Source organism: Prionailurus viverrinus, chromosome A3 (assembly GCF_022837055.1).
Source record: "Prionailurus viverrinus isolate Anna chromosome A3, UM_Priviv_1.0, whole genome shotgun sequence".
Lineage (NCBI taxonomy): Eukaryota > Metazoa > Chordata > Mammalia > Carnivora > Felidae > Prionailurus > Prionailurus viverrinus.
In genome coordinates, this window is record NC_062563.1 from 29898660 (window position 1) to 29924401 (window position 25742).

The 25742-nt window shown below is 44.1% G+C and overlaps 1 protein-coding gene across 3 annotated transcripts in view; it reads right to left on the reverse strand.

Moving 5' to 3' along the window:
• The window catches only part of UBOX5 (U-box domain containing 5), a 38814-nt gene that overhangs the window by 935 nt on the left and 12137 nt on the right, over positions 1-25742 (reverse strand). For all 3 annotated transcript variants that reach the window (XM_047852826.1, XM_047852823.1, XM_047852824.1), the window contains exons 2-4: positions 7328-7422; positions 4479-5679; positions 2208-2369 (exon numbers count right to left, since the gene is read on the reverse strand). In XM_047852826.1, coding sequence (XP_047708782.1) covers positions 2208-2369; positions 4479-5679; positions 7328-7381 — 1417 coding nt within the window. In that variant the 5' untranslated portion in view covers positions 7382-7422. The remainder of the gene's footprint in view (positions 1-2207; positions 2370-4478; positions 5680-7327; positions 7423-25742) is intronic.

The window sequence follows — 25742 nt, forward strand, 5'->3', positions numbered from 1 at the left end:
GAACCAGGACACCTGGGAGACCTCCCCTCAATCATCAAATCTTGGTGCTCCAGTGAGTGCCCAAGAAAAGCTGACTTCTGAAGGCAAGCGGACCGCACTGAGCCCTCCCTCCCAGTCTCTGAGCAGGATTTGCTTCCCCCTGGAACAGGCTGCTACGGTCAGAGTGAGGCACAAGCTCATCCTGATAACATAAACTACAAGAAAGGCAAGACGACTCAAGAAAGGAGACAGCAGACAGTGAGCAGGTGTAGCAGGGCTGGGCAGGTCCAAGGAGGAGGGAGGGCACCACGTGGGCAGGCCTGAGGTCTGAGTTACCCACTGAGCCTGGCACCTGCTTCTTCTCTTCAGCCTGGCAGCCCCTCCTGACCTGTCAATCCCCTTCCTGTGCTGCAGGCTCCCTCTTTCCCTGCTTCCCGCAGGGCCTCCCTGAATGAGGGCCGCAGTGGCCACGTCCTGCCACTGCCTCCCCAAGCTGCACCTACTGCGCTTCCTTCTCTTGTGGCCCTGGCCTAAGGAGGCTGCTTTGTCCCCACTCCACACCCCTCTGGAGAGGGCAAGGGTGGTCTCTTAGGGGAAAAAAAGAGGCCGGCCATGCAGAAAGAGAGGGACAGCAAGTACAAAGAATGGTTGGTCCAAAACCAAACCAAAGCAAAAAAAAAAAAAAGGAATGGCTGGTCCATTAAAGAAAGACAGGACACAGAGCTGTGATGGCGGAGACTGGCTTCAGGTGAGGCTACAAAGGGGGGCAGGCTGGGGTGCGCAGGACTTCACCAGCGGCAGGGGCTTAGACTTTGTTCCAGGATCAGTGGGATGCCCTGGGAGGAGTCTAAGAAGTGAAGTGCCATGTGCTGGTGGACATTACAGGTGAGAGTGGCTGTGCGGGAGCAGCAGGGCTGCTGAAAGAGACAGGGAGGGGCTGGGGAGGGGACGGCACAGGGGACAGGGTGGCAGCAGAGTGCTCGGAGATCCACCTTGGAAGAGTACGTACAGGACTTGAGGATGAATGGATGTCAGGAAGGCTGAAGGACACCAAGGACAATCTCCACGTCACAGGCCTGACCCAAGAGAAGATGCTGCTCTTTACTAGCAATGGGGTGATGGGGCGTGTCTGCAGTTCTGAGTTAGAACTTCACTCAACATCTATCCAGGGGTTTCCCACGTGGAGGTGCCAGGCAGCTGTCAGGGAGGCCAGGGTCTGAGTTCCAAGGAGAGGAAGGAGCCACAGGGGGGAGCATGGGCAGTCACTGGCCAGTGGGTTCTCTCTGGGATGGCAGGGCAGAGAAGAGTTTGCAGGACCAGAGTCTGGAAGAGGAGTCAGAAGTGGAAATTGCAAAGGGACAGTGAAAAGAGGGAAAAAAAGAGCGCAGGATCCGAAAGGCCAAGAGAGAAGGGGTTTCAGGAAGGAGGGGCTGGCAAGCCGCATCAGACACTGCTGGGAGGGGAAGGGAGAGCAACCACTGCGTCTGGAGCCGTGGAAACCACCGGTCACCTGGACGAGAAGGTTCTTGGCGATGGTCAGGATGGAAACAAGAGAGACAGGGAGGTGTGGATGAGAAGAAGAAGAGGTAAGAATGGCCTGGCTCTGGATGGGCAACAAGAATTGAGCATACACCTTAGCACGGGCTCCTTCAGGCTTCATCTTGTAAAAATTGCCTAGCATTCCGGCATGTTCTCTCACCTTGTATCCTAACTGATTCTATCATCTAATGTGGTCCCAGGTTCACTGTGGGCAAAAACTGCCTCAGTCAAAAGCTGCTACAGCTCTATTCTAAACACCAGTGAAACTGTTAACAGGAAGGGACGAAGGAGACAACCCCCAAGCTTCTCTCCACACTTCCTTAAAATAAACTGCCCAGCTGTCAGATGGGAGACAGACTGGATCTGAAAACTAACCAAAGGAGGGGAAACAAAAGTCCTCAGGACAGAACAATTAATATTAGATCTTACCAAAAACACTGCAGAGTTGCCAAGCCCTAAGTCCACAGAATTACCAAGAGTTAACTAGAGAAAGCTCTCCTTGTGAAGAGTTAAACTTCACAGGAGCCCCTCAGCTACCCCTGGAAAAGGAAAGAGACAGAGTTCTCCCTGAGGCCCGGGTGCTGGCTGCTGGCGCTAAGGAGGTTGGGCATGGCGGTCCCAGGAGCCCCAGAGGCAGGGCCCAGGCTTCTGCTCCCGGGCTCTGGCGAGACGGATGGGGCCCCAGTTACCCGAGGCGGCGCCTGGCCTCCAGGAGGCGCTGCTCTCTCTTGTGCCGAGCTGTTGGAGCTGTCCCCGGGTCAGCCGAGCCGTGAAGGAGGGCATGGAGCCAAGAGTCGATGTCAAGGCAACTTCCAAGCTCTGTGACAGCTTCTGCTCGTGGGACACGGGACCTGACAAGAGATGCACAGACCATGATATCCAGAGAGAGGTTCAGCAAAAAAGACCAAGCCATAAGTCCTTGGAGGACCACAAGAACGGTACTTCTAACTTCAAATGGACGCAGATGTAAAGAAACTCCTCCCTGACGTCTGCTAGTGGATTGTGATGATGGAGTACCAGCAGTCAAAGCCTTGGGGACGTTCCTACCCATCCCACACCACTTTCAGGGTTTCTGGGCCAGCTCTAGCTTTCCTCCTCCTGGAAAGATTTCTGGGCAGGCCTGGGCCACCTTGTGGCTCATTTGCAGAACTGCACCCTACTTTCAGAAGGTCTCCTTGCAGGCCAAGGAGGTGCCCACCATTGTGCCCCTGCTCCCTGTCCATTCCCTCACCAGCAGCTTTTTCTCATCTCCTCTCTTCTGGGGCCCCCACCCTCCCCGCTCTGCGGGTTTGCTGGCCTGCACTCTCTGGGCATTTGCGTCCTCTCTCTCCTGCTGAGTAAAGCAAAGTGGTCATTACCGAGTAGAATGACAAAGACCTCACTCTGCCCACTCCACTATCTAAGGGACCTTCTCTGTGTGGTTCACAGAAAGCCAAGCAGTAGGCTGAGGGTGAAGGCAATGGGAGAGTGAAACAGTTGTCCACGAAAGAACCCAGAGACCTGCCTGGTATCAGGGTTCACAAAACTGCCCCAAAGTAGGGAGTAGAACATTTTGTCTACAGTGTGCAGGACTTGCTTGGGGCCTTGAAGCACAGGTCAGCATGGTCCTATATCACCAACAAACCTGACCTTACAGACATCAGGGTCTAAGGACCTTTCTTTGTCTCACCCCATTGTACCTCAGATGCTTCCAGGAGTTTCCAGAGGTCATGTTGACTAAAATCTATACTCAAAACCAGAGAAGACACAGATGTAACCTTTAAGTGCACTATTTGCATAGGGCTTTTACAGTAAGAGAGGAGATTACAAGAATGATAAAATCTAAACAGATTTATTTTCATAAGGAAAAAGAAAGTGTCAAAGAGTTATCTCCAAAAGCACCAGGCACTAACAATCACGGGCAAATTCTACCAAATATGGAAAGAGGAAATTATTCTAATACTCTTACATTGTTCTAAAGTTGAGTACAGGAAAATGTCTTAATTCTTCTTATGGAGCACACAAATCTTTGGTAACAAAACATGACCAGAGATGGTATGTGTACATGACAGTTCAAATTATTTATCCAAAATAAAACGCTAGCAAACAGAACCAAGCAGAACATTAAAAGAAGCATGACCAAATGAAGTTTATTCCAGGAATGTAATAACGGTTGAATATTAAGAAGCCTATTAATGTATTTTTTCACACTAAAAGATCTAAGGATGAAAAATCATAGTACCATCTCCACTGATATTGAAAAGGCATTAGACAAAATTCAACCACCAATCTTAGATAAAAACACTGAATTAAAAACATTTAAAAACATGACTGAATAAAATAGGAATCAAAGGTGTGGGAGAGTGTCTGAAATGGCTCCCAATGAGACCCACCTCCAGAGACTCATCCCCTAGGGTACCCCCTTCCCCTTAAGTGTGGGCCAGACTTAGTGACTTGCTTCTAACAGAATAAAGCAAAAATGAAGGGATGCCACTTCCACAATTAGGTAATATAAGACTATGACTTCCATCTTGTGCTTACACAGCTACCGTGTTATGTGCTGCCCTTGAGAGGCCCATGTGGCAAGGAACTGAGGACAGACTGAGTCTGCTGGCCACCAGCCAAGACCAGCCAACAGGGAAGAGAGGCCCTCGGAACAATAGTTCAGCCAGGAACCGAATCCTGTAACAATCACAAGAATGAGCTTACAAGTGAATCCTTCCCCAGTCAAGCCATGAAGCGGCTGCAGCCCCAGCCAACACTTTGACAGCAGCTGGAGAAGACCCCGCAGCAGGTGACCCAGCCGAACTATCCTGGCTTCCTGACCAGAGAAGCTATGAGATAATGAATGTGTGGTGCTTTAAGCCAGTAAGTTTTGGGGTAACTTAAGATGGCAAAACATAAAGCACAGGGCAATAGTGCCACGTGTCACCTGGGAAGCACAGGGAGGGCAGCGGACATGGAAGCAGGGCGTGGATTACCTGTTGAGCAGTCCATATGTGTCAGCCCAAGTTCACTGGCAGCTTTCATTTTCTTAGCGGTGTGCTCTGAGGTAGTGGGTGAGACCAGAAGGCTTGTGGTAGAAAAACAGGAAGCGTTTACCCCAAGGCTACTGTCCGGGGCATGTTCAGTCTGCTCCATCTTCCTTTTTCGAGAGGGCAGAGCAATGGAAGAAGGTGTCACTGCCAATGCAGTCTGTGCTCTTCCAAGCAGATGGCAGCCCGGAATGGAGTGCTGGAGCAGGAAATGGTCGATCCGGGCCTTCAGGGAAGGGTGAGGCAGGGGCTGGGAGTGTGGAGTAAAGGCTACCCCCGTGAAAGGGTCACTGGGCACTCGGCCCCAGGTGGCTTCGCTGCGGTTACACTTTTCCAGCGTGCTCTGGTCGATGACCTTGCCTGAAGGCAGCAGCATGGGGCAAGGCATGATTTCCAGGGTGATGGGATCCAGGAACTCCTCAGGCACATCCTGAATCACCTCGGCTAGTTCCTGCAGGCTGGAGGGGGCCTGCTGGCCCTCAGACAGGCTTCCGGGATCACAGTCACTCTCCATGGGCAAGGCTGGGGCCTGCAGAGTCAAGTCCTGAGGGAGGCTCTCTGAGGCAACCAGCAGGACACTGTCTATCACCTCCTGAGAGCAGGTTTTAGCTGGCTGACCCCACACTTCCAATCGTTTGATGCAAGGGATACCGCTGCCTGTCACGTGGGTGATACAGATCTTGAGATGGACCACGTGGTTAAGGGAAAGAGCCCCTTTATTCCAGAGCTCCTGTGCCACAACAGCAGGAGAGGGGAGTGTGGCGTCCATTGGGCCAAAAGGTGGCCTGGCCTTGAAGCCCCTGTGACTAAACACCACTTGGCTCTGGTTTTTCAATAAGACTTTGCCTACTAAGGTGAACGCCTCCTTGTCTGGGATGGACGGCTCGGCGGGGCCCGGGGTCCGACACTCGGGGGCATTCCAAGATGCTCTGCTGGATAAGGCAGATGTGTACATTTCCAGGCCGGTGACATTCTGGCCTCCCCCAGCTGTGAGGTCTATGTTAATCCTACAGATTTCCACACTGAAGGGAAAGGAAACTATCACGTAGACTGGTGGCTTAATGAAATACTCTGTCCTAAAACCATGACTTCTCTTTGTCAGGTCTTCAGAGATGAGATTTTCTACTTCATAACCATCAGCTGATATCTAGAGTTAATGACAAATAAGACACGCATTCACTTGATGAGATCCAAATGAAGACACCTAGATTTCAAGAATTTGCTACTTTTTAGACAATTATTTAAAGAAAGTCTTAAGTTCCTCATTTAAACTTTCCTCTATTATACTGAATTCACCAGGGTTTTTTTGCGGGGAGGCACTCAAGGTTATCAGGTCAAGGGTTGAGGGCAACCGTGTCCCCAAGTACTGCCCATCCTTGAAAAATACAAGCAATAAAAGTCTGCTCAATGCAAACAAAAATCCCTTCAACATAATGTCTGTGAGAAAAAAGAACAGCTATACTAGTGTTTTTTTATTGTAGAGGATGAAACCACAGAGATTTAGGGGAAAACAAAGATGTTCATTACAGTTCTTAATTTTGTATTTGGACTCTATCAATTATTAAGTTTCCATAGCAATCTTCTTGTGGACAATCTTCTTGTGAATCTATGACTGAGGGAACTTGGTCAAAAACAAAAGTGTGGGGGCACCTGGGTGGTTCAGTCAGTTAAGCATCTGACTCTTGATATCAGTTTAAGTCATGATCTCATTGTCATGAGATCGAGCCCCACATCAGGCTCTGCACCGAGCACGGAGCCTGCTTGGGATTCTCTCTCTTCTCTCTCTGCCCGTCCCATGCTCATGCTTTCTCTCTTTCTCAAAATAAATAAACATTAAAAAAAAAAAAAAAAGCGTGTTCACCAACAAGGACCACAAAAGACTATACGAAATCTAGAGCAGTGAATATGCTAGGGGGTGGGATTGTGAGTAACTTCTCCCCCTCTTAATATTCCTAATATTTGTTATAACCAGTGGAAATTTTAAGATACAGGTATGCCTCCCTCTTTCTGAAAGTTCCTATCACACCACTTTGCTTTTACATAAGACCTATATTAGCACCTGTATTTGCTAACCAAAAGAAATCCAAAGAGAATTTTTACTTTTACGAAAAAAAGTTTTGGTATCACACTAATGTAGATCTCTTGTAAATGAACTTCCGGAAGGCAGTGGATATTCATTTTACGCCATTTCAGCCTGCGAAAGGTTTCGTAAGAATGTTCTTTTCAGATGGCGGAGGAAGCCTGTGTCTCTGTTCAAAGACATCAGGCTAGCAATCTGGGAACCTGAAACAGCATGCTGTGTGCAGAAGCTCAAAATTAAAGGACGGCTCAATTCTCTTTTTGCAGTTTCCTTACTCCTTGCTCCGGGCTGTGGAAAGATAACCTCCTTTGCACAAAAGGCAAAGCAACTTAGTTCAAATAAAGAAGAAGGAATCCAAATAACAAATACAAGTCATTATTTCTAGCATGAGAAGTAAGCGAGAGGAATACTGGGGGAGACAGTATTTCTACCTTCGCTGTGACTTTGAGTAGAATTAAATTTTATCATCAGAGGGAGGAGCACAATGAACACGACCCTCCAGAAAATGAGCCACAGCTCCCCTTGTAACAGTGCTGCACGATTCTAGGGGTACATCCTGGCCAATGCCTACCTAAATATCACCTGGTGGGATTTAAAACAGTGAAGGTGAAAGCACATTACACCCAAATTAAGTCCACATACACAAGGCAAGACATGGGGAAAAGCATGAAAAATAGCCATTGCATATTTATGTGCATATACTTGTTTTGTTTACCTTGTTGCAGTAAATTCTTGGTCTGAACTGTGGGAGGCAAAGATTTATGACCATCTTTGTGGCTGAAAGGGTAGCTTCCAAGCATCAGAAATAGCCTTGAATAAAAAATAAAGCTTGATATTAGACATGTCAAAGTTCAATTCTAAACTTTTAGGAGTTGATTCCTACGGGAAGAGAATCAAACAAGGTAACAAAGACTCTCACGCACACGGCCATGGTCTATATAGTCTCACTGTATCATAACTGTGATGCCGGGGAAAAGGAGTCACCAAAAAATTGCACAGGAGCTTCTTTTTTTTCCCCTTATGTATTTATAAGTAATCTGTACACCCACCGTGGGGCTCAAATTCACCACCCCGAGACAAGAGATGCACACTCTTCCAACTGACACAGCCGGGTGCCCCCACAGAGGAGCCTTCTCCTGCAGCCTGAGCAGGTTGGCCAAGACTGCGGGTCCTCTGGCTGCCAGCTGGACCCAGTGGAGACAACAGCTCTGCAAGGCGCTCCCCACAGGAAAAGGAGGGTCAGAAGTGTCAGAGCTCAGAGAAAGAACAGAACTACTCAGCCAGAGGGTTTAGAACGGAAAAGGTTGCAGAAATCATAGTAGTACTAGGCATCTTTGTCATTTAACGCCTGTCAATTTTTTTCTTTTAAAGTTTGTTTATTTATTTATTTATTTATTTATTTATTTATTTATTTATTTATTTATGAGAGAGAGAGAGAGAGAGAGAGAGAGAGAGAGAGAGAGAGAGAGCATGAGCACACATGTGAGCAGGGGAGGGGCAGGGAGAGGTAGAGAGAACCCCAAGCAGGCTCCGCACTGTTAGTGCAGACCCTGACACGGGGCTCAAACCCACAAACCATGAGATCCTGACCTGAGCTGAAACCGAGAGTTGGACGCTTAACTGACTGAGCCACCCAGGCGCCCTATGATTGCATTTTCTTATTAACATGAAAACAATTGGAAGAGTCCAAAACATCATCATTGAGAAACAGAAATCCCAGACTTGGAAAGCATCTTAAAAGGACATCTAATCCAAACAACATTTTAACGACCAACGTCCAGGCTGGGGGGAAATGGGTGAAGGTGGTCAAGACGTACCAACATGTAGTTATAGAAGTTCTTTGAAAAAAAATTTTTTTAGGGGTGCCTGGGTGGCTCAGTCAGTTAAGTGTCTGACTTCGTCCAGTCATGATCTCATAGTCTGTGAGTTCGAGCCCCACATCAGGCTCTGTGCTGACAGCTTGGAGTCTGGGGCCTGCTTCGGATTCTGTGTCTCCCTCTCTCTCTGACCCTCCCCCATTCATGCTCTGTTTCTCTCTGTCTCAAAAATAAACATTAAAAAAAAACTTACAAGCAAATTTTTTAATGTTTATTTTTATTTATTTATTTATTTATTTATTTATTTATTTATTTATTTTAATGTTTATTTTTTTATTTTTATTTATTTTTATTTATTTTTTTAATTTTTTTTTCAACGTTTATTTATTTTTGAGACAGAGAGAGACAGAGCATGAACAGGGGAGGGGCAGAGACAGAGGGAGACACAGAATCTGAAACAGGCTGCAGGCTCTGAGCGGTCAGCACAGAGCCCGACGCGGGGCTCGAACTCACGGGCCGTGAGATCATGACCTGAGCCGAAGTCCCGAAGTCGGACACTTAACCGACCAAGCCACCCAGGCGCCCCATTGTTTGTTTGAGACAGAGAGAGACAGAGCATGAACAGGGGAGGGTCAGAGAGAGAGGGAGACACAGAATCCGAAGCAGGCTCCAGGCTCTGAGCTGTCAGCACAGAGCCCGATGCGGGGCTCCAACTCACGGACCGTGAGATCATGACCTGAGCCAAAGTCGGACGCTTAACCGACTGAGCCACCCAGGCGCCCCATTTAATGTTTATTTTTAAGAGAGACAGAGAGCGTGAGCATGAGAGGGGCAGAGAGAGAGGGAGACACAGAATCCAAAGGAGGCCCCAGGCTCTAAGCTGTCAGAGCCCGATGCGGGGTTTGAACTGACAAACCGTGATATCATGACCCGAGCCGAAGTCGGACACTTAACCAACTGAGCCACCCAGGTGCCCCTGTAGTTGTAAGTTCTGAGGAGGTAATGTACAGCATGGTGATTACAGTTAACAATACTGCAGTGTATATTTGAGAGCTGCTGAGAGTAGACCTTAAAAGTTCTCATCACAAGAAAATAAGTTGTAACTACATGAGGTGATAGATGTTAACTTACTACAGTAAGCATTATGTAATATATACAAATACTGAATCATTATGTGGTACATCTTAAACTTATTCAATGTGATATGTCAATTAATAGCTCAATAAAACTGGAAGAAAAGCAAAGATCAATGTCCAACAGCCTTTGGTAGTCTTTGCAGAGAAGCAGGGAAGCCACCAGAAATATGTCTCCTGCCAGCAGGCCTTGCCAATGGCTCTGAACCTCTTGGGTGAGGCCAGCCAGCCAGTTTATGCTTTTCCATCTGGCAGAGAAGGCCATGAAAAACTCTTTTGTTAGCCCAACAGGGAAAGGGTCACCCTCTGGGGTCTGTGTTATCATGATTAATAGGTGCCACATGGAGGCCAGGCACAGTTGGCATCGTGCAACATTTTAGCAGGCTGTTTCTGCACAGTGAAGTTCTGCCATGGGACCTTTATTATTATTTTTTTTAATTTTTTTTAACGTTTTTATTTATTTTTGAGACAGAGAGAGGCAGAGCATGAATGGGGGAGGGGCAGAGAGAGAGGGAGACACAGAATCGGAAGCAGGCTCCAGGCTCTGAGCCATCAGCCCAGAGCCCGACGCGGGGCTCGAACTCACAGACCGTGAGATCGTGACCTGAGCTGAAGTCGGATGCTTAACCGACTGAGCCACCCAGGCGCCCCTGCCATGGGACCTTTAAATGTTTATTACGTCAGCCTCGCCCCAACTCAGAGTTTTACATATAGACACAAAATATTTTTTTAACATGGTTTTAATACATGCTAATTTCCTAAAAAGGGAACTTCCATGCAGATCACAGGAAGATTATACTTTGTTTTGTTCAGATCAGATTTTTACAAAGAGATATTGACCGTTTCTGACAACCGCATCACCAAGAGTGATGCCAATACATCTGACAGTCTACACTTGTAGCAGTCCGCATTCTAGGTGATTCTACATATTAGTAATAGCTTCTGATAACTTCATTATGCCTTCCAATATGGTCATAACCAAATATTTACACATGAGAACAAATTTTATTATCACACTTAAAAACCTCCTTTATATCACAGTTATAGCATTTGTATGTATATGAATGTGTACACACCTGTACACACATACCTGCACACACACGTTGGTTTTTAAAAAGTAATGCATATGTTTATATATTATTTTTTTAACTTTTTTTTAATGTTTGTTTTGAGAGAGAGACAGACAGACAGACAACAAGCAGGGAGGGACAGAGAGACAGGGAGACACAGAACCTGAAGCTGAGCGGTCAGCACAGAGCCTGATGCAGGGCTCGAACTCAAGAGCTGCGAGATCATGACCTGAGCTGAAGTCGGATGCTTAACCAAGGGAACCATCCAGACACCCCTGTATTATTTTTGACTGTAAGTTCAGGACAACAGAAAGAACATTACAAAATAATTATAAAACTGGAAGAAAAACAAAGATCAATGAACCTGATGAGATGAGATGAACCTGATGGAGTATAGACCCTTGGCCTAAAGTCTCCTGTTCTTTGTGAATCTGTGTTGAAATTCTTAGTACTTCTCACTGTTTGAGGTATATATGCCACCCCTCTGTCAGAATATTCTAGAATCTGGTCTGGAATCAACATGGACTAGTTTACAGAATTCTCTTTTTTCCCCCAGGGAAAATGTCTCCAGCTTCTGATATTTTTCTTGTTCTCCACAATAACTCAAAAATGAATGTATGAGGAATTGCATCTGCAAATATTCTCAGGGCCCTTGTATGTACCTCTTCTTGGCCAGGAAACCAGAGCACATTCAGAGAAGCAATGCCCTCAATTCTCCTGTCCAACTAGGGAAGTGGCTTCTTATTAAGTTTTTGTTTTGTTTTAAATGCACAATTAAGCCATTAACTGAATATGGAAGTAGTAACATGAATATAAAGCTCGGACCTAGGAAACAAAATATTTCTCCTGGAAAAGCAAGCCTATGATGCCAAAGGAAAACAGAGGATAGTGACACAGATGGTGACACAACAGAGGTGTGCAAGTGCAGAACTGGGCTGGCCCTGAGCAAAGGGCGAGCTCAGCCACTCGGGTCCGGGTTCAAGAAGCTTTGCTTGCACTGCTGCAGGCAGCCCTCTCCTCCCAACTTTGTCCTGATGGGTCAGACAGGGCTTTGGTAAGAACAAGCAAAGAGGGGCGCCTGGGTGGCTCAGTCGGTTGGATGTCCGACTTTGGCTCGGGTCATGATTTCATAGTTCATGGATTCATGCCCCACGTCAGGCTCTGCGTTGACAGCTCAGAGCCTGCAGCCTGCTTCAGATTCTGTCTTCGGCTCTCTCTGCCCCTCCCCTGCTTGTGCCCTGTCTCTAAAATAAATAAATATTTAAAAAATTAAAAAAAAAAAGCAAAGAGACAGAAATTGTGTTATACTGTGTTATAACATGAGCATACTGAGAGGTGGTTGACAGTGAGATAAAGGGCCCCTAGAGTGCCATCACCTCCACTCCACTGTCCACTCCTTAGGCCTTTTCTCCCTCCAACTTTCAGGGACAAAAACAAACTGGCAGAGTAATAATGTCAGCTCCTGGAAGTGTTGATTTCCCAGTGGGAGGCACTGATTTCACTAACATTTACCTGCCTATTTCCTTGTTATCTTCTTGGACATTTCACACTGCAGTCTTCTAACTTTGATTTATTCTACATATCATGAAATTAATCTGAGAACTTAAATGCCAGAACCAGAACAAGTTGGGTAGGGGTCCTCCTCAGGCCATGATGAAGGGCTCACCTGTGAGTATGAAGCCAAATAGAAAAGTTTTCAAAATTATCTGAGGACCCAACTCAATTGTAAATGGCAGTGTGAAATGAAATTGACCAGAAGTGACCACCCTCCCACCCTCAGGACCAGTCTGCACTTTGCCTTTAACCCCGGCTCAGCTCTCACCGGATGCCTGCTCCTGTGGAGGGACTGGAGATGAGAGGACGAGTCCAGGATGAGAGGATCTCATCTCTCCAGGATGAGAGGATGAGTCCAAGGGCTTTCAAACTCCAGTCATCTCATAACTTTAAAAATCCCACCTCTGACCCCTGAAAGGGGAAGAACTGCACTGTCCCTCCAATCAATATGATAATTTACAAGGTTTTATCTGCACTCTCAGCCAACACAAATGATTCCCAGTGAGTTAAGACACAAGGACCCTCTAGCAGCAGAACAACTCCAGCTAGAAAGGCACATACATAAAATGGCTTAGAGGAGGCCACCAGAAATTTCATTCCATTTTAACCTTACCCACTGGTTAGCCCTAAAGTGGTTACTAACATCTTTCTTTTGCAGATGAAGAAACTGTGGCTTAAAGAGAGGTTAAGCTGGGACTGAGATTCCAAACCTTCCAAACAAACTCTGGTTACTATCTATTTGGACACCATTTACTTTGAAGGACTTACCAGGAACTTACATGGACACCTTACAACTTTTTTCCCCCCTCTTACTTAGGTTAGGCTTTGGTATCATTCATTTTTTTTTTTTTTAATTAATTCTCCCAAACTTAACGTGGCTATGCTCTAAATGTAGAAATTTGGAAACCTTGACTGTCCCTTCCAACATGTATTGGATCAAGCCTCAAATTGTTTTGTGAGGAAAATCTAGATAAGCTAGCCCTCTATTCGAGCATATTACCTCATGAGGCTTTTCAACCTTTCTAAGAGGTTGTTAATTCCATTAGCCAACCATTAAAGCATCTGACCAGACACAGCCTGTTTGTTCAACGCAGCACTTACCAGAATCTAATCTGAGAGAATATTTATGGAGACTGTTCAGTCCATCCACATTAAATTCCTTGTCATGCCAGCTTAAGTGGCACCTCTTGCTTCCTGCCTGGCACCCCTGGTGGCTGCTGCATTCATGTCCCACATCACCATCTGACAGACTGCTTAGGAGTGTGGACCCTCAGCCGTAGCAAAGATAAATGTAACACATGATGAAAATGTAGTGGCCTATCTGCCAAAATTCACAGGATACCAGGGTGGCAATGACACATCAGCGGGGAACCATAATTTACTGTCTATACTGTACTTCCCCATTGAGCTGCTCTTCAGGGCAATGTACTGGATCATCCTCATGTTCAAATCCCAGCCACAACCTTCACCACACTCCTCACCCCACCACAAAGAGCTTTACCAACTACTTCCATGTGGCCCATCAGCAGGGAAGGGAACACCTCTAGGGGCACCTGGGAGGCTCTGTCATCGGTTAAGCCTCGGACTTCGGCTCAGGTCATGATCTCACAGTTCGTGAGTTCAAGCCCCACACTGGGCTCTCTGCTGTCAGTGTGGAGCCTGCTTGGGATCCTTGTCTCCTTCTCTCTGCTCCTACCCCACCCCCAAAATAAATAAACATTAATAATTTTTAAAAATGAAATACCTCTATGGTTGCCGTTTTATTAGGTTGTTAAGATGATCACTCTTTACTCTGCATAGTAACCTCTCTTTAAGACCCGTGAGAAAATTCTCTTTTTGGTTTCAGTACTAGGAACAGTTGTTTGTTGTTTTTTTTTTTCAACTCAATATTATATGGTGTGAATATGAATCATATAATTGATTATGATCTTTCCTTTATTTTGGCCACTAGAAAGCTCGGAATAAACCTGTGGCCCATCCCTCCAGATTTCTCTTTGCCTGAATTCTTCACTTATTTTTATGTCATAGTGTAAATATATTGTGAAAGCTACCTTAAAATCATTATGGAACAAGAGAGAGTAAAATTAGCAACAAACCATTCTCCTTTTGGTGGACATTTAGGTTGCTGGCAAGTTTTTACTATTAGAATATTAAGATAAAAATCTTAAGTCGATTTTTTGTCTTAGTACAATTTTGACTTTTTTTTTTTCTATGTTTCTTTTTGAGAGAGAAAGGGAGACACAGAATCTGAAGGAGGCTCCAGGCTCTGAGCCATCAGCACAGAGCCCAACGTGGGGCTCGAACCCATGAACAGTGAGATCAGACCTGATTCGAAGTCAGATACTCAACCAACTGAGCCACCCAGGCACCCCTGACTTTTTTCTTAAGAGGTCGTGCATGTTTCTTGTGAAGGAGGCTATTTATTAACAGGATCCTTTTATCCCATAAGTTTTCATAACCAGTTTTGCTATATATAGGAAACTTTTTCATTTGGGTATCCATTATGTGTTCAGTTGGCTTATTAAACCAATTGCTTTTAACAGATTTTCAGTCGGGGTTTTTTGCGGGGAGGGTCTACAATCTCAATAATGAGAGCCTCCTTCTCAAAATGGTAACTCTTACTTGTCTCTCATCTTACGACATTAGCTAGAACTTCCAGAATTATATGAAATAATAAGAGTTGCCATGCTTGTTTTTGTTCCCATTAGAAAATGCTTCCAGTGTATCATCTTTGAAATAATGCTGATTGAAATATTCTTTTTATGCTAATAAAGCATGCTAATTTTCAGAGTTTTTTGAAAATCAGGGATAGGCTTTGAATTCTGAATTTCTCTATATATTGAGTTTTATTATTTTTCTTATCTGACAGACTAATGAGAGATGGCACATTTTTCTAATTTTAAACCATCTTTTTATTCCTAGGATAGGCTCTATGTGGTTGTGGCAGATTGTTCTTTAAATGTTTTTCAAATTCTACTGAATTTGACTGCTCATATTTAATTTTAGACAAGATATTACTGCCCATTCATATACACTTATAAGCCCGGTACTAGGCACTGGAGTATGAGATAACAATTAAATGGTCAGGGGATGCGTGGGTGGCTCAGCCAGTTAAGTGTCTGGGCTCAGGGCATGATCCCACAGTTCGTGAGATGAAGCCTGAGTCAAGCTCTGCACTGGCAGCACGGAGCCTGCTTGGGATTCTCTCTCTCCCTCTCTTTCTGCCCCCTCCCCTGCTCCCGAGCATCCTCGCGCGCGCTCTCTCTCTCTCTCTCTCTTTCTCTGAACATTTAAAGAAAAACTTAGACAATGAAATGGTCAAGTGGGGAAACTATTCTGTATGATATCGTAATGGTAGATATGTGACATTACACATCTGTCAAAATCCACAGAACCATACAACTGAATGATCCTTAATGTAAATTATGAACTTCAGTTAATAATAATGTATCAATATAGGCTCACCAATTGTAACAAAAGTGCCATGCTAATGCAAGATGTTACTAACAGTAGAAACTGGGTGCAAGGTAGAGGAAGTATATGAGAACTCTCTGTATTATATGCTTGATTTTTCTGTACACCTAAAACCACTCTAAAAAATAAAGCCTATTAATAAGAAGAATGGGGGGAAATGTGACTGAAACAAATGAAGAATGGAGATCAAATTGAAACAAAGTACTGTGCCATGTAAGAAGAGTGGCAGACCCTTTTTAAAACATCTTACAAATGATAGTATGTTTCTTTGGGAAATAGTGATGTCCAAATACTGTAGGATTCTATAGGGCTCTGGCTTCCATAAAGGTCTTGTGTGATCTTAGCACCTCTCTGGTTCCCACACTCCTGATCTTTTAAGGTCAAATGCCTCCAGCCTTAATGCTTAATCTGGAAAAAAAGAATGGCTCAACTTACTGAAAATGCAGACAGCCTCACCCAGGAAGGCTCCCACAGCCCTGCCTGGGAAATGACAGGCTACATGATGAACTCTCACAAATACTTATTTACTTATAAATTTACTCCAGTAAATACTTAAAAATGAGAGCCTCCTTTTCCAAATTTGGCATCTCAGTACAGGAGAGACTGGGTCTGAGTATAACCTAGGGGCCATGCATTATGGCTAAACTGCCCTGCTGTTCAGAGAAGTAGCCTGGAGCCAGACAACAGAGGTATTTATAAGACAGCAAGATAATACAGGTTTATAAGCAGATAATATACATGTAAATTCTATGGCTGGCTCAGTCAGTAGAGCATGTGATTCCTAACCTCAGGATCGTGAGTTCGAGCCCCATGTTGGGTGTAGAGCTCACATACATACATACATACATACATACATACATATATACATACATCTATCTATCTTTTAAAATGGGATGCCTGGCTGGCTTAGTCAGTAAAGAATGTGACCCTTGATCTTGGGGTTGAGTTTGAGCCCCATGTTGGGTATAAATATCACTTAAAAATAAAATCTTATGGGGTGCCTGGGTGGCTCAGTTGGTTAAGCATCCGACCTTTGATTTCAGCTCAGGTCATGATCTGGTGGCTCATGGGTTCAAGACCCACATGGAGCTGTGCATTGACAGTGCGGAGCTGGCTTGGGATTTTCTCTCTTCTCCTCTCTCTGCCCCTACCCTGTTTGTGCTCTCTCAAAATAAATAAATAAACTTTAAAAATTAAAAAATAAAATAAAAAGTGTAAAAAAAAAAAAACCATACAAGTCAATTTTCATTACAGTGATTTTTTTTCCTTTTTTTAAACAAAATATTTCAGATTAAAAAGGTAAAGAATATAGTAAACACTCTTATACCCACCACCTAGATTTAGTAAATGTAAACATTTTGCCACATTTGCTTCTCATTTCAGTATTAAGAACAAACTTGAAAAGATACAGAGGTGCCTGGGTGGCTCAGTTGGTTGAGCATCCAACTCTTTTTTTTTTAAATTGTTTAAAATGTTTGTTTATTTTTGAGAGAGAGAGAGACAGAGTGCAAGCTGGGGAGGGGCAGAGAGAGGGAGACACAGAATCCGAAGCAGGCTCCAGGCTCTGAGCTGTCAGCACAGAGCCCAACGTGGGGCTCAAACCCACAAACTGTGAGATCATGACCTGAGCTGAAGTTGGACGCTCAACCGACTGAGCCACCCAGACACCCCTATTGAGCATCCAACTCTTGATTTAGGCTCAGATCATGGTCTCATGGCCAAGTCTGCATCAGGCTCTGCACTGATCATGGAACCTGCTTAAAGATTCTTTCTCTCCCTCTGCCCCTACCCCACTGGAGCTTGCACTTACCACAGCTCTCTCTTAAAAAAAAAAAAAAAAAGATACAAACAAAAGAAGCCACCACTAATCCTATTTCCTCTCCTTCTTTTTTTTTTACCAAGAGATAAGCTCTATCTGAAGTTCCGTGTCTCTCATTCAAATCAGCATTGGTATGCAGTAGTCTTGTATATTTTTACCGTACCTTAAGGGTATTATAACAGGCACACCATGCTGGCTTTCCATTCAGCATGATTCATCCAAGGTTTTCCATGCTCAAATGTGGATTTCTAGTTTACTCACAGCATTCAACTGCACGACTAAAACAGCTTGCTTCTCCATTGCTCTATTACCTATGTTGTTTGTAACTTTTCACTATGAAAAAATACAGCAATAAATATTCTCTACAAGTCTTGTGAAAGGAAATGAAAGAAGAAAAGGAAAAGAAAAAATAAACGAAATGGTCCTGTCCTCAAGTCTTGAGGCACGATGGACCTCCTTCCAACAGTGATTATGGAATGTAGGAGTCTATAACAGAGCTCTCTGCAAATGACATTCAGAGTAGGAAGAATGGTCTAAGTGAATGTTTTTCAGTTTGTGGTTTTGAAATCAAGTTATGGGTTGAAGGAAAGAAATATTAACTGAAAGAGAATATAAGATATCAAAGTGCACATAATATGGAAATTATTTCATGAAACTTTTTTTTAAATGTTTATTTCTGAGAGAGAGAGAGGTAGCAGCAGAGGGGGAAGAAGGGGAGAGAGAGAGAGAGAGAGAGAGAGAGAGAGAGAGAGAAAATGGATCCCAAGCAGAGCAGATCCCAACTCAGGGCTCAAACCCACAAACCACAGGATCATGACCTAAGCCACCCAGGTGCCCCTCATGAAACTTTAAGATTTTTAACTAATCTCTATACCCAAAGTAGGGCTTGAACTCACAACCCCAAGATCAAGAGTTGCACGCTCCACCAACTGGGCCAGCCTGGCACCCCTACCTTCGTGAAACTTTGCTTCAGTTTTATACAAATACATATAACAAATTATATACTAGATCCAATATAAAATTTCTTATTGTGGCTTTTGATGAAAAAAAAAGTAAGAATACTGGCCAAAAGTATACCCAGAATTCAGGGAAGAATTCACAGAAGTAATGTCTGAATTGGAGACAGCTAAGACACATGCCTGACCTCATGACAACTCTGAGATGGGACAGATGCTACATACTAATCGTACATTGGACAACATGTGCTGGACTATGGGAGCCAGGAGGTAAGAACTGGAACAACAGGGGAAGGACACTAGGGAGAGGGACCTGTAGCAGCAAAGGCATAGAGATGGGACTGTGAGACTGGTTTAGAAAATGTGGACTATGCCGCTCAGCTAGAAGGGGAAGAGGAGGCAGGGCTGGAGAGGCAGGTGCACTGAGATGGGCAGGGCTTTGAATGTGACGCTAACGGGCTTTAGACTACTTTACTTGGTGGTCTGAGGCAGTGTTTTTTCCCCCAAATTGCAGATGAAGAATCAAGAACTCACATTACTGAGACACAGCCAGAATTTTAAAAAATTCAGTAGAATAGAGTCAGAGTGTATCATATATGAAGGCGGGCAGTGTTTTATGAAACTTGTTTCAGATATATAATTGAAACTGTATTTCTATCAATCTGGGTTTCTTCCTTAAGTAATCTCTATACACCACGCGGAGCCTGAGCTCACGACCCCAAAATCAAGAGTCACATGCTCTACTGACTGAGCCAGCCAGTCACCCCTATTAGTCTGGGTTTTGATGTAAAAGGCATTTCTTACTAAGTTCTGCAGTAAAAAAAAGTTTGAAAGCTACCGGCCAGAGGGAAGTCACAGAAGGCTTACAACCTGGGAAAGAACTGACACTAATGAAAAGCCTGCCATTAACCTCCTAGATGACAAAGCAATTCTGAAGCACTTAGAGGCAATTCACCCTTCAAGGGGTTCCAGCTCCCTCTATGTACTACCTCAGGGGCTATTTTTGCAAATGGCTTCCGGAAGGCATCAAAGATGAGTATCAAAGTACAAACTACTTAGAAATGAACTAGGAATCTTAGTTTCTCCCTCCCTGGGCATTTTCTTCCTTTATTGTTACCATTTTTTTTTTTTTTTTTTTTTGAGGGAAGGGTATTCTTAAAGAGGAAGGAGTAAACTGAACTATGTATAACATATTACAATCTTACAAGGATTTCAAAGCTACCCTCCAAAGAAGTCTTTTTTTTTTTCTTTAAGTAAACTACTCCCAAACATGGGGCTCAAACTCATGACCCTGAGATTAAGACTTGCATTCTCCACTCACTGAGCCAGTCAGGCACCCCAAAGAAATCTTTTCTTTTCAGAGATTTTAATTAAACTTTTTATTTTAAGATCATTGCAGATTCAAGTGCAGTTGTAAGAAACAATACGGAGATTCCATGTACCCTTTAACCAGTTTTCCCTAATGGTAACATCTTGCATAGCTACAGCACAGCATCCCAACCAGGAAGCTGGCAATGATACAATCTGTGATCTTATTCAATTTCCCCAGTTTACAGGCACTCATGCATTTTGCCTGTGTATTCAGTTCTATGCAATATTATTGCATGTATGGATTTGTGTAATCACCACCACAGTCAAGACAAAGGTTCCATCACAAGAATCCCTGGTACACTCCTCTAAGAAGCCTTTTATCTTACAGATTTTATTTTCTTATTATTATTTTAGAGAGAACACAAGCTGGGGAGAGGGAGAGAGGAGGAAAGAGAGAGAATCTTAAGCAGGCTCCACACTCAGAGCAGAATCCGACACAGGGCTCGATCCCACAACCTGGGATCATGACCCGAGCTGAAATCAAAGTCAGGCTTGCAACCGACTGAGCCACCCAGGCGCCCCTGAAAATTTTACTTTCAAGTAATCTCTACACCCAATGTGGGGCTCGAATTTACAATCCCAAGATCAAGAGTTGCATGCTCTCCCTACTGAGCCAGCCAGGATTTAGGTGCCCCTAAATCCAAATCTCTATTACCATGGAAATCTTAAAATTCTTTACCCAGATCTAAGACCAAAAATGGGTTTCTAGGGTCAAGTGAAAAGTCCAGTGAATCCCACTACCCACACCATAAGACATATTTGAGTGACACGTTTATTCTTGGTGCACCTGCCACTAAAATGATAAATACTGTTCTATGAAGAAAAATTACAAAACTATATATAAAATTTTAGAGACACCAAACAGAAGTATTATGATCACACATTTGTTAAAAATCTGTATTTAGGAATATGTACACACGAATAATTTGGGAGGTAATGGTGGCCATGCAGAAATTTAAAATATGCAACAGATTAGAGTGGTGGGCTACTCTATTTTCCCTTTTGTGTGTTTTATTTATTTTTTTTTTCAACGTTTATTTATTTTTAGGACAGAGAGAGACAGAGCATGAATGGGGGAGGGGCAGAGAGAGAGGGAGACACAGAATCGGAAACAGGCTCCAGGCTCTGAGCCATCAGCCCAGAGCCTGACGCGGGGCTCGAACTCACGGACCACGAGATCGTGACCTGGCCAAAGTCGGACGCCCATCCGACTGCGCCACCCAGGCGCCCCTCTTTTGTGTGTTTAAAGTACTTGTAAGTAGTTAAACAATTGCACTGGGTCCCTGGGGTACAGAAAGATATCCGAGAGGACCGAGGCTCTAGATGCAATGTTCAGGGTATTTCTTGCAGCTTTGAGTCCCTATAGAACTGGATGACCAGGTGGAGGCAGACCTTTCTCCTCTGCTTCCCAGGATGCAGGCTGAATAAGAGAAAGGGAAAGGGAAGGGCTGGGAAGGGATCCAAAGGTAGGGTGATCAACCATGCAGTCTATCTTGGACTAAGGGCTTTTCCAATGCAGAACTTTCTGTGCTAACACCAGAAAAGTCCCAGGTCCCAAAGTGGAACCAGTTGGTCATCCTATCTGGAAGGTTTCAATCTGTGCTTCCTTGGAGCTTGAAGCAGCTAAGTAAACCTTTTTGTGGTTGAGGACTCAGAACAGGGGGGTAGGCAAGTGTGGAGGCATGATTCAGAAGAGAATAAGGTGACCATGACACTTTCTGAACACCTTAGCATCCATCTTCCTTTGGCCTAAAAAGTGCCATAGCTGAGTTATACAACCGGATTTTTGAGTCTCACAAAAACGTAATGGAAAGTAATTCTGGCAGATAGACATATTTTAAAGACTAGGCTCAAACAGGTTACAGAGGGAAAAAAAGAAGAAAAGATTACCTGTCAAATAAGAGAAAAGCATTTAACCTCATAGAGTGGGTGGAATACCAATGCACTGAGCAATTTTACAAATTGGGCACTTCAGCTTTTACAGAAGTACAATACTTCTTATAATTTCTAAATTGAGTTACTTGTCCATCCATGAAAAAAAATGTGACTTGTGTGCATTTTTCTTAGAGCTGGTTATAATGAAAGACAGCTGTCCCCGCACATCCCACACAGTCATCCACCAATGAGAGGTGCACAGAAGACCAACCAGAACACAGGTGTGCACCCAGAAGTTTGCAGCTTGCAATCTTAGGTGCTTGGAGCCCATTCGCCCTTCAAGGGCTTAATATGTGCAAGGCATACTGCTAGGCACAGGTAGATACAACTTTTACTCTTAAGAAACGCATAGGCTCAAAACAAGGCACAGATGGGTCTCTTAATTTTAAGAGACCCACAGTCTCAAAACAAGGACCTGAACCAAAGATTCTAATACCACTTACTCATCACCTTAATAGCAGTGCCAGCAAAATTCTATGGAAACCTAGCTGAAGCAGCTATGCTCTTCATTTACAAACCTGACCCTTGAACCTTATTCCATCTCTTCTTGCCTCTCTCCTGAATCCTCAGCTTATCTCTGACTACTGGACCTTTCCTCAACAGGTAAGCAACATTCAAGTTTCTTCTGCCCTCAAGAGTCCCCTCAAAAAACCTTGCCGAGGCTCAGCAGGTTGAGCGTTCAACTTCAGCTCAAGTCATGATCTCATGTTTGGTGAGTTCGAGTCCCACATTGGGCTCACTGCTCTCAGTGCAAAGCCCACTTTGGATCTTCTGCCCCTCCTTGGCTCACACTCTCTCAAAAATAAATAAACATTAAAACAAAACAAAACAAACCTTGCCTTGGTGCTGTATTTTTCTCAGTGTTGCAATTTAGCAAATAAAGATAAAAAGTATCCACTTAAATCTGAAAACAGATAAACAATGGATTATTTTCTTTTAGTATAAGAATGTCCTTGGGGCGCCTGGGTGGCGCAGTCGGTTGAGCGTCCGACTTCAGCCAGGTCACGATCTCACGGTCTGGGAGTTCGAGCCCCGCGTCGGGCTCTGGGCTGATGGCTCAGAGTCTGGAGCCTGTTTCCGATTCTATGTCTCCCTCTCTCTCTGCCCCTCCCCCGTTCATGCTCTGTCTCTCTCTGTCCCAAAAATAAATAAACGTTGAAAAAAAAAAATTAAAAAAAAAAAAAAAAAGAATGTCCTATGTATTATTGTGACCTACGCTAAAAAATTCTTTATTGCACATTCAGCAAACTCAGAAAGGAACTTCCTTAACATAATAAAGGGCATTCATGAAAAACTCACAGCTGATATACTCCACGGTGAAAGACTTAAAGAATTCCCCATAAGCTCAGAAATAATTCTATTCAATTTCATACAAGAAGCTCTCACTAGTAGGCAAGAAAAATAAAAAGGTGGAAAGTAGAAAGAAAAAAGCAAAACTCTCTCTATCCAAAGATTATATGATCCTGTACGTAGAAAATCCTAAAGAATCAACACACACACAAAAACTCTTATAGCTAATAAAATAATTAGGCAAAAATGCAGGATAAATCATCCATATTTCTAAACACTAGCAATGAGTAATTCATAAAGATATACAGACAAAAGTTCCATTTACAATAGCACTAAAAAGAATAAAATGCTTAGGAATAAATGTAACTAAGGAGGTACAAGACTTCTACACTGAAAACTGTAAAATGTTACTGAAAGAAATTAAAGAAGACCTAAATAAATAGAAAGCCATCTCTGTTCATGGATTAGAGACTCGGTATTGGTAAGATTGAAAGATGCTAGGGGCACCTGGCTGGCTCAGACAGTAGAGTGTGTGACTCTTGACCACAAGGTCATGAATTCAAGCCCCACACTGGGCATGGAGAAAGACAGGAAGGAAGGAAGGAAGGAAGGAAGGAAGGAAGGAAGGAAGGGAGGGAGGGAGGGAGGGAGGGAGGGAAAGATGATAAGCACCATTAGTCACTAGGGAAATACAAATCAAAGCCACAATGACATACCACTCCACACTCACTAGGATGGCTATTAAAAAATAAAACACATGCGTGCATGGATAGCTCAGTCGGTTGGGCCTCTGATTTCAGCTCAGGTGGGTTTGCAGCTCGTGGGTTTGAACCCGCGTTGGGCTCTGTGCTGACAGCTCAGAGCCTAGAGCCTGCTTCTGATTGTGTCTCCCTTTCTCTCTGCCCCTCCCCACTCATACTCAGTCTCTCAAAAATAAAAGAAAAAAGAAAAAAAAAACACAGAAAATAACAAGTGTTAGCAAAGATGTGGAGAAAGTGGAACCCTAATACCTTGCTGCTAGAAATGTAAAATGGTATAGCCACTGTGGAAAAGTCTGGTAGTTCCTCAATAAGTTAAATATAGAATTAACATATAAGTCAGCAATTTCACTCCTAGGTATATACCCAAAGTACTGAAAACAGGTGTTCAAGTAAAACATGCACATAAATGTTTACAGCGGCACTATTCACAATAGCCAAAAAGTAGAAAAACCCAGTGTCAATCAACTGATAAATGGATAAGACAGGGTATGCCCACACAACGCACTGTTATTCAGCTGTAAGTAATGAAGTACTGGTACATACCATAACATGGATAAATCTTGGTAATATTACACTAAGTAAAGGAAGTCACACACAAGAGGTTACATATTATATAATTCCACTTTTTCGAAATATCCAAAATAGGCATATCCACAGAGACAGAAAGCAGATTAGTAATTGACAGGGTCTGGGGTGGGGGCTGGGGGGTGGGGGCGGTAGGTGTGTGGGGGGGGGGGCGTATGTGGAATCACTGCTTAATGGGTATGGAGTTTTCTTTTGGGGTGAAAAAATGTTCTTGAACTAGATAGTGGTGACTGGTTGCACGACACCATCAATGCACTGTCACTGAATGACGCACTTTTCTACAAAATGGCCAATTTTATCTGTATTTTACCACAAAACATTATCCGTTACTTATCTGAAATTCAAACTTAACTAGGCATTCTGTGTTTCATCTGGCGATCCTAGTCTCACTCTGCATCCTGCTCAAGGTTCCCCTTCTCTTCAAAAGTTCTCAAGGAATTGTGTCAGCATTTGCAACCCATTCCTTAACTCTCATTATTTTACAGGAGTGTCTGGCTTTTGCCCTAACAATCCAACTCAAACTGCTATTATTAATGCCATCAGTGATGTCCAAGTTGCCAAATTTACTGGAGATTTCTGGTTCTTGCCTTAACTGCTCTCTCCCCAGCAACTGACATGGTGCAAATCGTCTCCTTTTTTTTTTCAACGTTTATTTATTTATTTTTTGGGACAGAGAGAGACAGAGCATGAACGGGGGAGGGGCAGAGAGAGAGGGAGACGCAGAATCGGAAACAGGCTCCAGGCTCTGAGCCATCAGCCCAGAGCCTGACGCGGGGCTCGAACTCACGGACCGCGAGATCGTGACCTGGTTGAAGTCGGACGCTTAACCGACTGCGCCACCCAGGCGCCCCTAAATCGTCTCCTTTTTGCAATATTCTCCTTTCTCATTGGCTTCTGTGCAGCAAAAGTTTAACTCAGCAGGTTTGGCCTGTTCAAATCCTGCACATTCCAAAAAAACTGGCCCTTCACCAGCTCCTTAGGGACAATCTCTAAACTCTTTGAACATCCTTCATGTTAAGACTGTCTGCATACACCTGAGACCTTGGGCCACACCAGACAGTTTATACCAATAGTGGGGGCCTTGGGCCATGCTTTATCAGTTGGCCCTCTGAGAGGGATGGGGACCAAATGAGGTCAGCCACGTGGGTACCCAGTGCAATTGTTTAACTACTTACATGTACTTTAACTTGCAGCAGACCCCCCTCAATAAAAACCCTGCGCAGGCTCAGGTGAGCTTCCCTGGTGGGCAGTATTGGTAAATGTCGGCATCATTGCTGGGATGAAATTAAGAGCTGTCCACATGACTCCACCGGAAGTGGACAACCAGAAGCTTGTGCCTGGTCTCTCCCAGACTCCACACTATGT